At 38.7% G+C, this 13,622-nt stretch overlaps 1 protein-coding gene across 2 annotated transcripts in view; it reads right to left on the reverse strand.

Annotated features, from left to right (window-relative positions):
- Positions 1 to 8,792, reverse strand: part of LOC309477618 (tripartite motif-containing protein 16-like) — a 128,718-nt gene extending 119,926 nt beyond the window's left edge. The window contains exons 1-6 of one of the 2 annotated variants that reach the window (XM_082140920.1): positions 8,104 to 8,790; positions 7,779 to 7,874; positions 3,760 to 3,993; positions 3,519 to 3,669; positions 3,341 to 3,403; positions 1,178 to 1,993 (exon numbers count right to left, since the gene is read on the reverse strand). In XM_082140920.1, the coding sequence (XP_081997046.1) occupies positions 1,380 to 1,993; positions 3,341 to 3,403; positions 3,519 to 3,669; positions 3,760 to 3,993; positions 7,779 to 7,874; positions 8,104 to 8,715 (1,770 nt within the window). In that variant the 5' untranslated portion in view covers positions 8,716 to 8,790 and the 3' untranslated portion in view covers positions 1,178 to 1,379. Of the gene's footprint in view, positions 1 to 1,177; positions 1,994 to 3,340; positions 3,404 to 3,518; positions 3,670 to 3,759; positions 3,994 to 7,778; positions 7,875 to 8,103 lie in introns of those variants that run through there. The other variant, XM_082140921.1, reaches the window with a different exon arrangement.
- Between the last annotated feature and the right edge of the window lie 4,830 nt (positions 8,793 to 13,622).

Below are 13,622 nucleotides of genomic sequence, written 5' to 3' on the forward strand. Positions count from 1 at the left end.
AAAAATAGGCACAAACAGACATCAAGATTGAGTTTATTCATAACGCAATGCATGATGGGAGCCATGAATGAGTTTTGATTGGTGGCACCCAGAATGCACTGCAACATGCTTTATTATTGTCACCATTGTTGAGATTCACAGGCTGAATCTTTATGTCTGTGTGTCTAAATAAAATCTTTTGAACAGAACTTTTAAGAAATATTTTGGATTCTATAGAAAATGCTACAAATTGTATGCTATTAAATCACCAGGCTGCTGCAATTAACAAGGAAAACCTAACTCTCTAAACTTTAGTCACCTGTTGTAAGTCGCTTTGGATAAAAGCATCTGCTAAATGACTAAGTGTGAATGAGTTTGGTGTTTCAGATCAATTGATGATTACGTCAAAACACAACCAACACCACCTGATCACCTTTTATCTTTGTTCATCTGAGAGTTATAACTCAGATACAACAGCCAGACAAAATCTAAAGTTAGTAGATTAAGGGTCAAGAGCCCAACTAAAGCAAACACTAATCACCATAATGGTAACTTAAAATTAGATTTTCTCCTTTGGTGATTCTGCTTGTTAACATCAGGTGTCTTCAATAATGGTCAGTCATCACACAATTAATCACTTAATTATCTCATTCATTTTAACACTCTTCAGTGTTCCTTTAACACTCATATTTTAACACTTTAACCCTTTGAGTGTGGAGTCAAATAAATTCCCAGGAGAGTTAATTAAAGTTTTTGCTGTGTAGGATAACATTCTCTAAAAACATCCTCAAAATGTTACAGTTAAAAGTTATATCTTAGTTTACATTTAACCTTATAGAAACATTATTTGGAATGAGAGAACATCCTCAAAACATTCTTTGAACATTACATTCAAATGTTTTCTTTAAAACATTAACCTAACTTGTAGGGAATGTCAGCCAACGTTCTGAGAACGTTCCCTGCTAGCTGGGGTACTGTATATATATAAGAAAATATATAATGATGAGACACCTGATATTGATTATACCACATTAAATGTTATATGAATCTGAATCTAAAATTCTACCTTCAATAAAAGTGTGTGCAGAGTCAGCAGAACTGAAGGTGTGTGGATACAAATACATTGTTTAATGATTGTTATTAGTACAGAAGTCAGAGATGTCTTTAACTGTGATCAGAGAAAAATATGCACTCAATGTTCCAGTAATGCAGAAACAAAACCATTTATTTTAATCAAACAACTGAGTCAGCAAAAGAAAAATGACAGACTTATGTTTTATGAACATCCAAGAAAATACAACGCTTTTGATATACAGAGGCTACTTCAGATCTGAAAAGCCTTTGAAAATACTAGCATACCAGCTCGTTCAGTAGTGGTATTTCTGACTAGCAAATACGCCTCATGACATCATCATTCTGCGAAATAACAAAGCCCCTAGAAGATCTGGATTAAGAATCTGTAGAATGTCTGAATTATTTAATCGGTTAGAGAGTTTCAATGCTGTCTGTCTATCTAATCCAAACACGGCGTAGAGCGGCTGAGTGAATGTGGCCTGGACTCTGTGGATGAGACTCATTGTGTCAGAGACGCTGTAGAAGTACAAATTCCCTGCGCTGTGATCCACATACACTCCTATTCTACTAGAGACATTGACTACAGGAAGAACAGTCTCAATGTTATTGTGCCAGAATGAACAGTAGTCTGGAGAGCAGAACAAACTCCAGGACTGATTGTTTCGTCCAGCTGCACTTTCAGGACCTTCTGCCTTCCTGCTGATGCTCTTATATGTTACTCCTATATCCACTCCTAATCTCCCTTCACCAGCCCACTCCACCTCCCAGTAACAGCGTCCAGTCAGACTCTCCGCACACAACGCCTCGGTCCAACAATCAAATCTGTCTGGATGATTAGGATAACGCTGATTTATGTCAGTGAAAGTGATCACTGTGTTTCCCTCCAACAGACGGAGACCATTATTCACTGTGTTCAGATCCAGAGTCAACAGACGGGAATCTGATGGAGATAAACACATAATCACTCATTTGACATCATATTATATTATATTTTAACATATTAATGAGTCTCTGCATTAGTATCATCATTTCATAATAATTATAATTTGATGTGTCTCTCTGACTTGTACAATCATGAATAAAACCTCAGTTCACTTTAACCCCTTCCTCATCACCCCCAATTTTGGCAAGTGCTGCATACATGAAATGCCCAAAATAAAAAGGTTACTGCTCATAAGTAATTCTGAATAGAAACATAACACACATACATTTAGAAAGCCAACCCTTGAGAGTTTATAGTTCAAGACTCAAAATTAACCAGACTGTTATTAATATTGAGATATATAAGCTCAAACATATTTTGAACTAAAATAATCCAGGATCACCAGTGATCCCTGACAGGTAAGGGGTAAGGAGAACTTCAACTAACAACTATTTTGATAAATTGCTTAATCAGATAAAAAAAAAAATGTTTTTCATCTTGAAAATTTATGAAAAAATAATTTAACTGTACAAATCTATTCTAAATAATATTATGTGCAAAAAAAAGTTATCAACCCTTCTCACTCCAAAGGCACTGAAACTGAAGCATGGTCAAACGCTTTCTGCATTTCAAGTCTTCTGAAGCTTTATGGTATCTTTTTGCAAGGAACAGTGTGAAGTTTTATTCACTGAAATTCAAGATTTGAATCCTGCTCCATGATCGTTTTCACATTTCATTCATAAGATAAATCAGAACTCGGTAACGGGACACACAAAAGCATTTCGTTGGACAAAATTTCTAACCAGCATGCACTTCTTAAAGTAGATAGGTCTTTATAGAGGCACATGACGTTGAAACAGGTGCAGAAAGCGATTTCTGAGAAACACTTGATATTTGAAATTTGAAATCACCAAAATAAACAGTAAATGTGCAGTAAGCAATAACTGAGAAACACTGTTATTTGAAATCACCAAAATGCCCCTACTCAAAAGGATCACGTCCCTGTCTAAATAACTTCGCCCCCAAATTCACAACATGCTATGCAACACAGGCACCTCCCCCATCATGAGTGGACACGCCCCTTACTGCTGATTGGCTACAAGTATGTTTTAGTCCTCTGTCTGATTCACTTTCAACAGTTTTTCTCAGAAATCACTTTCTTACTAATGTGACTGCGTTCCATTCTGAAGGGCACGTCTCTATGCCTATAACGTTTCTAAAAACAAAAACCCAAGTTTACATCTCACTCCAATTAACTTATCTGGTACTGGAACAAACCCCTGTTTAGGTCATCATGTTTAATTAGCACAGAATATGATCTCCCAGTGATCGCCAGTGTTTGTGTGTGTTTTCATTGTAACTCACATTGTAGAAACTCCTTCCTAGTCGTAAACTGGTGACTCGGGACAATGATCTGGACGGTTTTCACTATGAACACCAAAGAACATCTGTGCATTAGTCCCACTCCTTTAACTCCCATGATGATAATTAAACTACTACTACTACTACTGCTCAACTCTTTTCTGAGGAAATCAGTATTTACCTGTTTTAGATAACCTTTCTATCTCGTCTGTGCAGAACTGCTGCAGTTTGTCTCTGAGTTGAGAGACAGATTTCACTAATTCATCAAAATTGGGGCGAGAACTGACAGTGAAGTCATCAGTAGATCCAGAGAGAGAGACAGACGGGCAACTCTATAGACACAAAGACAAAAACACAAACTCTGTGCAATTAGAGAAGCATGTTGAAGTCTTCAGTCCTGTGTTAAAGAAGATATATGTTACCTGAAGGAAATTAATATGATCATCTGTGTTCAAAAACTTTTTCAGTTCAGTCTCTTTCCACCTCAGATCATCGAGCTCCAGCTCCAGTCGTGCCAGTCGTTCTTCAGCTTGGTTCACTGCAACTCGTTCCTGTTCTCTGATCAGCTGCTTCACCTCAGTGCGACGTTTCTCAATGGAGCGGATGAGCTCAATGAAGATCCTCTCACTGGCCTCAACTGCCGTCTGTGCAGAGCGCTGTTATAGGAAACACATTACAATCTGCTCTTAATGGCACCTCACACAGACATAGATCTCTAGTGTTAAACTCTTTAAAAAAAAAAAAGGGTTCTTAAATGGTTCTTCATCAGACTGTTAGGGTTCCATGAAGAACCTTCCTTTGTGCAAAAGGTTCTTTATAGTGTAAAAAAAGGTTATTTTGAATAGACTAATAATGTTGACATTAGTGGAATTACATTGTAATGGCTAAATCATACTTATCTGATTATCAATTTGTAAAAGTACATGAAGAGGTGTCATATACTGTAGATCACAAGTACAGTATGGAGTACCGCAAGGATCAGTACTAGGACAGTTGCTTTTCACCCTGTACATGCTACCCTTGGGAGATATCATTAGAAACATCTATATTTAGATCTATATTTCTTCGCTGCCTGACAAAACATACCAATTCACATGACTAACGGAATGCATATAACAGAACAGAAGTTCCTTATCAGTGAGTCACGTTCAACGTTACATTAGAACGACTGACGAAGTGGGATCTCGCCTGAGAGTTTCTGTTTCAACAAAAGAGCATTCCAGCACGCTGCAGGCTTTAACTGAGTCTTGCACGCTGTGCAGCGACCATCTCCTTGTGCACTTCAGCACTAAAAGAGCTTTCCCTAAAAGAGCAAGCATGTGTATGATTTTGCATCTTTTTAAAGATGTCATTCCACCCTTGTGTTTCTGGATGCTGTAATTTCCTGTCTCCGTCTGACAGTCACAATCGCTGCCTCATCTGGGCCGAAAGCACACTGGGCTGGCTTTCGTGTCATGCACCCACTACAGGAAGATGACCCTTCCGATGCTGCAATCGAGACTCGCTTCCCCGCCTGTCTCGCTGGTTCATTCTGACTGTCAGACTCGGCTATGAGATTTAGGTCATCAGGCATCCCCCCAGGTTCAGCGGCATCCGGTTCACCTCAGTGATGCTCCTGTCCTGCGTGCAGAGATTGAAGTCCTACTGGCAAAAGACGCGATACAGCCAGTCCCCTCCAGGTGAAATGAAGGTGGGGTCTTACAGACCCTACTTCATTGTACCCAAAAAAGCGGTGGGTTACAATCAATCTTGGACCTGCATGTCCTGAATCAGGCCCTGCACAAGCTCCCATTCAAGATGTTAACGCAGAAGTGCATTTTCGGATACATTTGACCCCAAAATTGGTTTGCAGTGATCAACCTGAAGGACACATACTTTTATGTCTCAATTGATCTCAATCCTCGACAGAAACCATTTCTACGCTTTGTGTTCGAGGAGCGAGCACATCAATACAATATCCTTCCCTTCAGGCTGTCACTGTCATCCCACATCTTCACAAAAATCGCGGAGGCGTCCCTTGCCCCTCTGAGGGAACACATGTGTTCGCATCATCAGCTACCTCGACGACTGGCTCATCCGGGCCCACTCATGAGTGCAGTTGTGTGAAACTTGATGATCAGGCACCTAAGCCACTTGGGCTTTGAGTCAACTGGGAAAAGAGCAAACTCTCCCCCGTGCAGAGCATCTCTTTTCTTGGTATGTAGTTGAATTAGGTAAACTATGCAGCGCGTCTCACAGACGAACACACTCAGTCGGTTCTGAACTGCCTGATCTCGTTCAGAGGCAGGACAGTGGTTCCACTGAAACTATTTCAGAGGCTCCTGGGGTATATGGCATCTGCAGCTGTAGTCACACCGCTTGGGTTGCTTCATATGAGACTGCTTTTCTATGAGCAGTAGAAGCATGTTCCAGCTGGGGTGTCATGTGCAACAGGCATGCTGCCTTGGGCTCCTGGACAGGACCTTGAATGCAGTGGGACATCAATTGCCTCGAGTTGCTAGCAGTACGGCTCATCCTGCTCAACCACTTCAGATCGCTGCTACAGGGCCAGCATGTACTGGTCTGGACCATCAACCATCAGGGTGGTCTACGCTTCGGTGCATGTCACAACTGAACCATTCACATTTGTGCAGCCGACAAGCTCTCATGACAGCCCACACTTCTTGGAGAATGGAAACTCCACCACCAGACAGTCAAGCTGAATTGGAAATGTTTCGGGGTCACAGAGGTAGACCTGTTTTCCTCTCCGAACACTTCCCACTCCCAGTTGCGCTGACACACATCTGGCAACGGGACCTACGCAAGTATTTGTTTCCCCCAGTGAGCCTATTTATACAGACACTGTGCAAGGTCAGGGAAGATGTGGAGCAGGTCTTGCTAGTTGCACCATCCTAGCCCAACCGGACCTGGATCCCCGATCTAATGCTCCTTGCTACAGTCCCTTCCTGGCGGATCCCTCTGGGGAAGGACCTGCTTTCTCAGAGACCTATGGCCTCTGGATCCTCCACATGTGGGGGACTTTATATACTGATCTACCACCGGGAGACAAGGCACGCTTACACTCTGAAGTGGAACCTGTTCGTTGAGTGTTGTTCTTCTTGCCGAGAAGACCCCCGAAAGTGCCCGATCGGATCGGTCCTTTTTCTGGAATTGCCTGGAATTTAGCCGGCTAAAACTGATCTTGAGACCCCAGCCTGGATATGTGCCTAAGGTTCCCACCACCCCTTTGAGGGATCAGGTGATGAACCTGCAAGAGCTGCCTGTGGAGGAGGCAGACCCAGCCGGGACTCACCTTCTCAGCTCCTCAGCGCAAAACTTAACTGAATGAGTGCACCGCGCTTCCTTGTATACCTGTTCCGCTGGGCAGGGTTCGCAATGCAAATTTCGCTTTCCAATGTCTATTAGCTTGTTTTGTTACACTCAAAGGTGATTGGGCTCTCAGGTGAGATCCCAATTCTTCAGTCGCTCTGATGTAACGTCTTTGTTTCCTCCTTCAGGGAATGAGGGTTACATTGGTAACCTTGACGTTTTACTTATTGGACCAAAAACCTCTGCACATAATACTTAGAATACAGTCTAACACAGGATGGCTGCTCTGTCAAGTTTTGGTCAACAGTTAGGAACATGGGTGCGCTCTTTAATACCAATCTTTCATTTAAAAGCCACATTTCTAGCATTTGTAAAACAGCAGTTTTCCATCTTAAAATATATCTAAGCTACGACATATGCTCTTAATGACTAAGGCACATCAGTTGCATCACTTGAGCAAGCTCTTAGCGCATTATAGTCCTTCACATCTATTGCGGTCTCAAAATTCTGACCACTTGATAATATCTACAGTAGAATATAAAAATCAACTGTATCAAAATATTTGTACGTAAAGCTGCTTTGATACGATGTGTATTGTGAAAATCACTATACAAATAATTGTGGACTGTAGCCGGTAGATCCTTTTCCTATTTAGTACCCAAACTCTGTAATAGTCTTCCTAGCGTTATTCAGTAACCAGACACACTATGTCATTTTAAATCTAGATTAAAGACACATCTCTTTAACGTAGCATACACAAAACACACGCAGGCTGCATAAAGTAGGTCAAACGGAACTGGTAACACTTCCCACAACATTCAATGTACTTGTTACATTGTTAGAAGAATGGGACCTGTACGCTAATATTAGTCTGTCTATCTCTTATCTCGAGTTTACCACAGTCAGCCGGATCCAGGCCATATCCAGTTTAGATGGTGGACCTGTAACTACACCAAGACAAGACCACAACGCAGCCCTTTCGCAAATTATCATATTATCATAGTCATATAATTTTTTATAAACCTTTCACTGAAGGCTTCTTCAACCAAAAGTCCTTCTACAGCATTGTTTATTCCTGGCACCTTTATTTTTTAGAGTGTGAAGGAGACTTCTCAAACTTTTCCAAACTCACCTTGTGAGACTCCACAGCCTCTCTCATCTGCTTTAGATATTTCTTTCTCTGCTGGATTGTTTGCTGGATGCTTCTCTGTGTTTCCTCACAATGTTTCTGCAAAAAACAGATATGTAATTATATGAAAAAATGTTTTTGTAAACAGGTATCTTATTTATTTTTAGTCACTTAAGTCTGCATTTATTTGATCAAAGACACAATTTCTATCTTTCTAAAACATAATCAATTACAGCAGTTTCCCTGATTGAGAGAAAAATCACATAACAAATGAGGAGAGAAACATCATGATATCATGTTGCTCATGAGATCCAGTATGAAGCAGTACCTGTTTCTCTGTTCTTGCCACTCCAATTGATACAGTGTCATGATTTCTGTGTTCATCCACCATACACAGCATACAGATACACCGCTGGTCAGTACGACAGTAAATCTCCAGCATTTTACCATGTCGAGGGCAGATCATCTCCTGTAGTCGTCCAGTGGCGTCCATCAAATTGTGTCTATTACCTCTGAAGAGATTCTCATGCTGTTCAAGGTGATTTTGACAGTAAGAGCTTTGACACTCCAGACACGACTTCACTGCTTTCTGTTTTCTTCCAGTGCAGGAGTCGCACTGCACATCTCCAGATCCAGTGTTATGAACTACAGGAGCAGCAGGAGTAGCAGGAACAGGAGCAGATTGGAGTCTCATCGTCTTGAGTTTCTCCACCATCTCAGCAAACACCACATTCTTACCTAAAACTGGTCTTCGTATGAAGGTTTTCCTGCACTGAGGGCAGCTGTAGATTCCTTTCTGATCCTCCTGATCCCAGCAATCTGAGATGCATTCCTTACAGTAACTGTGTCCGCAGGGAATCGTCACTGGATCCTTCAGGAGATCCAGACACACTGAACAGCTGAACTGGTCCTCAGCCCATGAGAAACTGGCTTCTGCCATTTCACTGTAAATGAACACACAGATAGAGAGACGATACACACTGCAGCTCCACAGTAGAGTTCCTTCCAACTGAAGGGTTTATATATCTTCCTGGTAACATACCTAAGAAACTGGTTTTTCTGCAGGGTGTGACTTACTGTAACTTGTTCATTTCAGTGTTTATTTTTATTTTTATGACTACAGTGTTTAGACAACAAAGTTGTCTAAAATACGATGAACTGATTATGATTTAACACTGCAAACTGATTTCTGTACTTTAATAGTACTAGCATCGCCAACTACACCACACAATAATTAAAATCATGTTACATCACAATATAATAACTGGATCATGATTGAGACTGCATGTCCAATGGATGTCCAATAGATCCACTCATCATATACATAGAACTTATCAACCATATACCAATACATGGAATCTCATAGTGCGTTTAAAAAGGCTATATATCCAAATACAGAAGCAGAGTCCAACATATTAATTGTAACATGCTATTAATAATTATAATTCAATTTATATAATGATTAATCTTTTCCAATGCAAATAAGCACTATGTGGAAAAATTATTTTAAAATAATATAAATAATCTTCCTTTTTAAAAAGTAGAACAAGCGCTGAACTTTCAGGAAAGTTTATTTTTGGGAATGTGGTTGGATAAGATCTGAAACAAAGCTAGAGAAACTATGCACACAATGTTCCAGTAAAATGAAGGTTTGCACGCAATGTTGTATAAACATGGGAATGTGTTAGTGTAATACAGTAACAGACAATTCTTTTCAGTGCCCTTGATTTTAGAAATATTTTACCTATAGGGAAGTGGTGATCAAGCCTGCTCCTGGAGGGTCCAGCTATTCACTAGAAGAAAAAAAAAAAAAAAAGAAAAGAAAAAAAAAACAGTGTTAAATTAACTCAGATTTTAAGTCCACACTAAAGCCCTATTCGGACGGGACTAGTTTCACAGGGGGACGTTAGAGAAATTTCTGTTTCACAGACGAACTTTGAGATTTTAATCCTGTCCGAATCTGCCATGTCTGTCTTTTTCTCACACGACCTCTGTAAAAATTCCAGAGCAAATTACCTACTGTTTTTTGTCAAACTCGGCGGTCCTCGAGAAATCTAATCCCGTCTGAATGCGAATGTCTGTGATTGCCGAAAATGTTTTTTTCCAAAACGCTTTTTCTTGTGTGTTTTGGTCAACGTGAACTACCGTACAATCTCTCGCTATCGCGCCGGTATTCAAGTTTCTGCTTTTTGCGCACCGATAATGGATGTAGATTTGTTCGGTACACTGCGAAGAAATAAAAAAATGAAATCAACAAGAAGAGCCAAATCACGTAAACTGTTAAGACTGGCTACTGTAATATCAGTTTCAGGTAAGATTACTTTCATTTCTGTACTTAATTACATAACGTGCAAATTATATAAGTTAAAACTTTTTATTCCAGTGGGTTTATTAAAAGAACCCAGTTCTATAAAATCATGATGATAAATGTATGTTTAGTTTTTTTATACTACAATTTTTATCAAATGTTTACAAAACACTAAATACAATAAGACGTTTTACTTTATATTTCAAAGTGCTTAATTTTAACTGAACACGTGATCTTCTGCAATGCCCACATGTAAAACACTCCTACCTTGGTAATAAACACGGAGATGTTAGTCCCGTCCGAATCCGTACATGAAATCACAGACGTAGGTTGATAAGAATTGTAACTCAAACGTCGTTTGGAAAACTAGTCCCGTCCGAATAGGGCTTAAGAGTGTTAAAAAGAACACTGAAGCAGTGTTAAAGTTAATGAGATAATTAAGAGATTAATTGACTTATTATTGACCATTAGTCAAGACACCTGCTGTTAACAAGCAGAATCAAAGGAAAGAGTCACAAGTTTAAGTTACCATTATGATGATCAGCGTTTGCTATTGGGCTCTTGACCCTTGGCTTTTTGAGAAAAAAAAAAGATTATTCTGGCTGCTTTCATTGTGTTTGATTATCTTAATTATTTAATAATCTCATAAAATTCAAGACTGCTTCAGTGTTATCGTGTTAAATGAACTGGGGTATTTGCTGTGTAGAAACTTCCAGGCAAGTGTTGTGGTGGAACTGGGTTGTAGTTAAACTCTGCAGGACATTTAGCAGGATTGAGCACATTAAAGTCTTTGTTAAAAAGTACAAACATGAAGCAACCCAATCAAACAAGGTGAATTGCAACGTTACAATCTATGACTACAAATAAAATAGCATTTGCATCCCATGAAGCATTGTGAATAATTTTATTTTTAGTTTATATAATATATTAATAATTGGAATTTTAACATCAAGTTCTTTGCTGTTGAAACACTCAGAAAACTTAAACATAGCTAAAACACAAAAAGCATGTGCGATCTCTAAAGGTAGAAATGTAACTCTGGATATTAGATTTATTATAGTGACAAAAAATGCATTAGTACTGAAGACAAACTGACGAAAGAAACATTTAGAATTCAGAGTAATTTGAGTACGTTTTTTATATTTCAATAAATTTGCTGTGTTTTCTCATCGTTGAATTCAGCAATTACCTGCATTCAGAATGAGACTCAATGAGCACCACAAATTTGAATAGCCTAAAACCCTCATTAAAGAGTAAAATACACTCTCCGCTGTGAACTCAGGTGAATCAGACTCAGAATTTGCCTGTAGGCTAAAAAAATCACCTCACGTTCTGCTCTTTAGCTGACTAAGGAGCAAACGATAAGTCAAGTGACGTGAAAGTATTTGGGGCGTTGACTGATCCAAGATTGAGAGTCGTGGAGTCTGACACTTTCTGCTTTCCGTGAAGTCACCTGATCTACATTAAATGAAACTACGCAGTTTATATAGACTACTGTTTTCATTCGAGTAAAACCAAAACACATGGTGTTTATTTTGAATTACAATGTTCTATTTTCTTGGCAATACAAAACTGAGAACGTTCTAGAATGAGCTGAATCTGTATGTCATACAGGGCCTACAGTATTACAATAAATGTATAGTCCTATCAGTAGAAACAGACATTTTGAATGATTTTTTTATTTTTATTTTAATAATGAGTGAGCTCAAAGGAAATAATGAACTTAAAACAATCTTAAAATCTGAAATATATTCATACTAATAATGATCAAGATATAGCAGAAGCAGTGAGCTTTCAGAAACCTGTTGGTCAAGATGTTAGAGATTTCTTTAAGTTAAGAAAAAAAAAGAAAAAGAAAAAAAAACTACACAAATGTCCCAGTAACACTGACACGAAACATTGTGTGCGTTGTGTAGCAACATGTGTAGTGAATGCTCATTTATATTTACACCAATAACTTCTCACGTTATCGGAAACTTGGTGAAGAATGACTTTGGATAATATGTGGCTATCTAAGCAAACTAATGAAATTCTTCCTTGTGTTCTGCTGTACTGTGTTTTCCTCGCCTCTGGATGGCGTTTGTTCTCAGTGTTGTGGTTTCAATGAGTCGCTGTACTGTGTTTTCTGTCCTCTACACTAGACGGCACTGCTGTGACCATATTAAGACACACGGGATGGATTGTCCATATTAAGACAAAGACCATATTAAGACAATGGCGAGACGCGGAGTGACTTCTCGGTTGAACTCTGTTGTACATTCTGTCGCAACTTCTGTTTGCTTTGAGACGTACTGTCCTAGATGAAGAGTCACGAATGTTTACACAGCGAACAAACAGAATGTTTTTAATTAACGTTTATTTTATATGGAGACATGAACAAACCTCAATAAGAGAAACAGTGAAAGTGAAAATGAACGGAAAACGAGGACGATAATGTGCGCTGTGTGTGTGTGTGTGTGTGTGTGTGTGTGTGTGTGTGTGTGTGTGTGTGTGTGTGTGTGTGTGTGTGTGTGTTATCAATAGGTTAAAGTATCGGCTAATCAGTGATTTAATGGTAAATAAGGATCAAACGAGAGCACGATCATCACGTCCTTAATTTAACTGGGTTAAAATGTAAAATTAAAACTACTAAAAATGATAATAAAATTAGCTGGTGTACAGTCTTCCATATAGACATCTAGATGTTCACTTACAAAAAAAATATTATTTCCTCCACAATTCCATTATTATTGTTGCAGCAGTAAAACTGTGGTAGATAGTTAAATAATTAAAATAGACATGAAATTTTATTATTATTATTATATTATAACAACAAAGATTTAGATTTTTTTATTACAAATAATATAAAACAACACAGATTCTGAAAGATATTTATTGATATAATAGTTTATATATTAACAACTTATTTATTAAATATTCTTTATTCTTTATTTATAAATATTAATAACTTTTTATTTAAAATAAAGACCCTAAAAGCCTCTTTCAATTTTCTTTTTTCAATACCCTAACCCTAACATACAAAAAAAAAAAAAAACTTTCTTGAAAAGACTGAGTGGAAATGTTCTGGTAGCATTAAAACAAACTATATAAAACATCCAAGTGGTAATAAATCATCGCAGTGGCATTTGTCAAACACAGAGCCAAATGTATAGCATTACACTTTTTCAGCGTGTTACGTAATGATTGTCCAGATCAGCATGTGTCTGTTGTCTTGTAATGGTTTGTGTTCTTTTCTTTGACTCGTTTGCGTAAGAGACTCGTTTGAGGTCATCGGTCTTATCAGCGCCCCTCATTCAGAAAGGCTTCGTTTCTGCGGATGAACCTCGTTCATATCAGAAAAAAATACTGATTGAGCTGGAAAAACTCAATTTACCTCACAGGTTGATCTTTACAGAAACATTTGTGACAGGTTGAACTGGCAGAGGAGTTCAGGAAAGGCATGTCGATTTCCCAGTCTCCTCAAGCCATTTTGAGCGATCTGTCCCAGACAGAAACATAGTTTCGGCCCAGATCCGGCCCACATCTGGTAGGCTACACAT

This window comes from Leuciscus leuciscus, assembly GCF_965113295.1.
Source record: "Leuciscus leuciscus genome assembly, chromosome: 1".
NCBI lineage: Eukaryota > Metazoa > Chordata > Actinopteri > Cypriniformes > Leuciscidae > Leuciscus > Leuciscus leuciscus.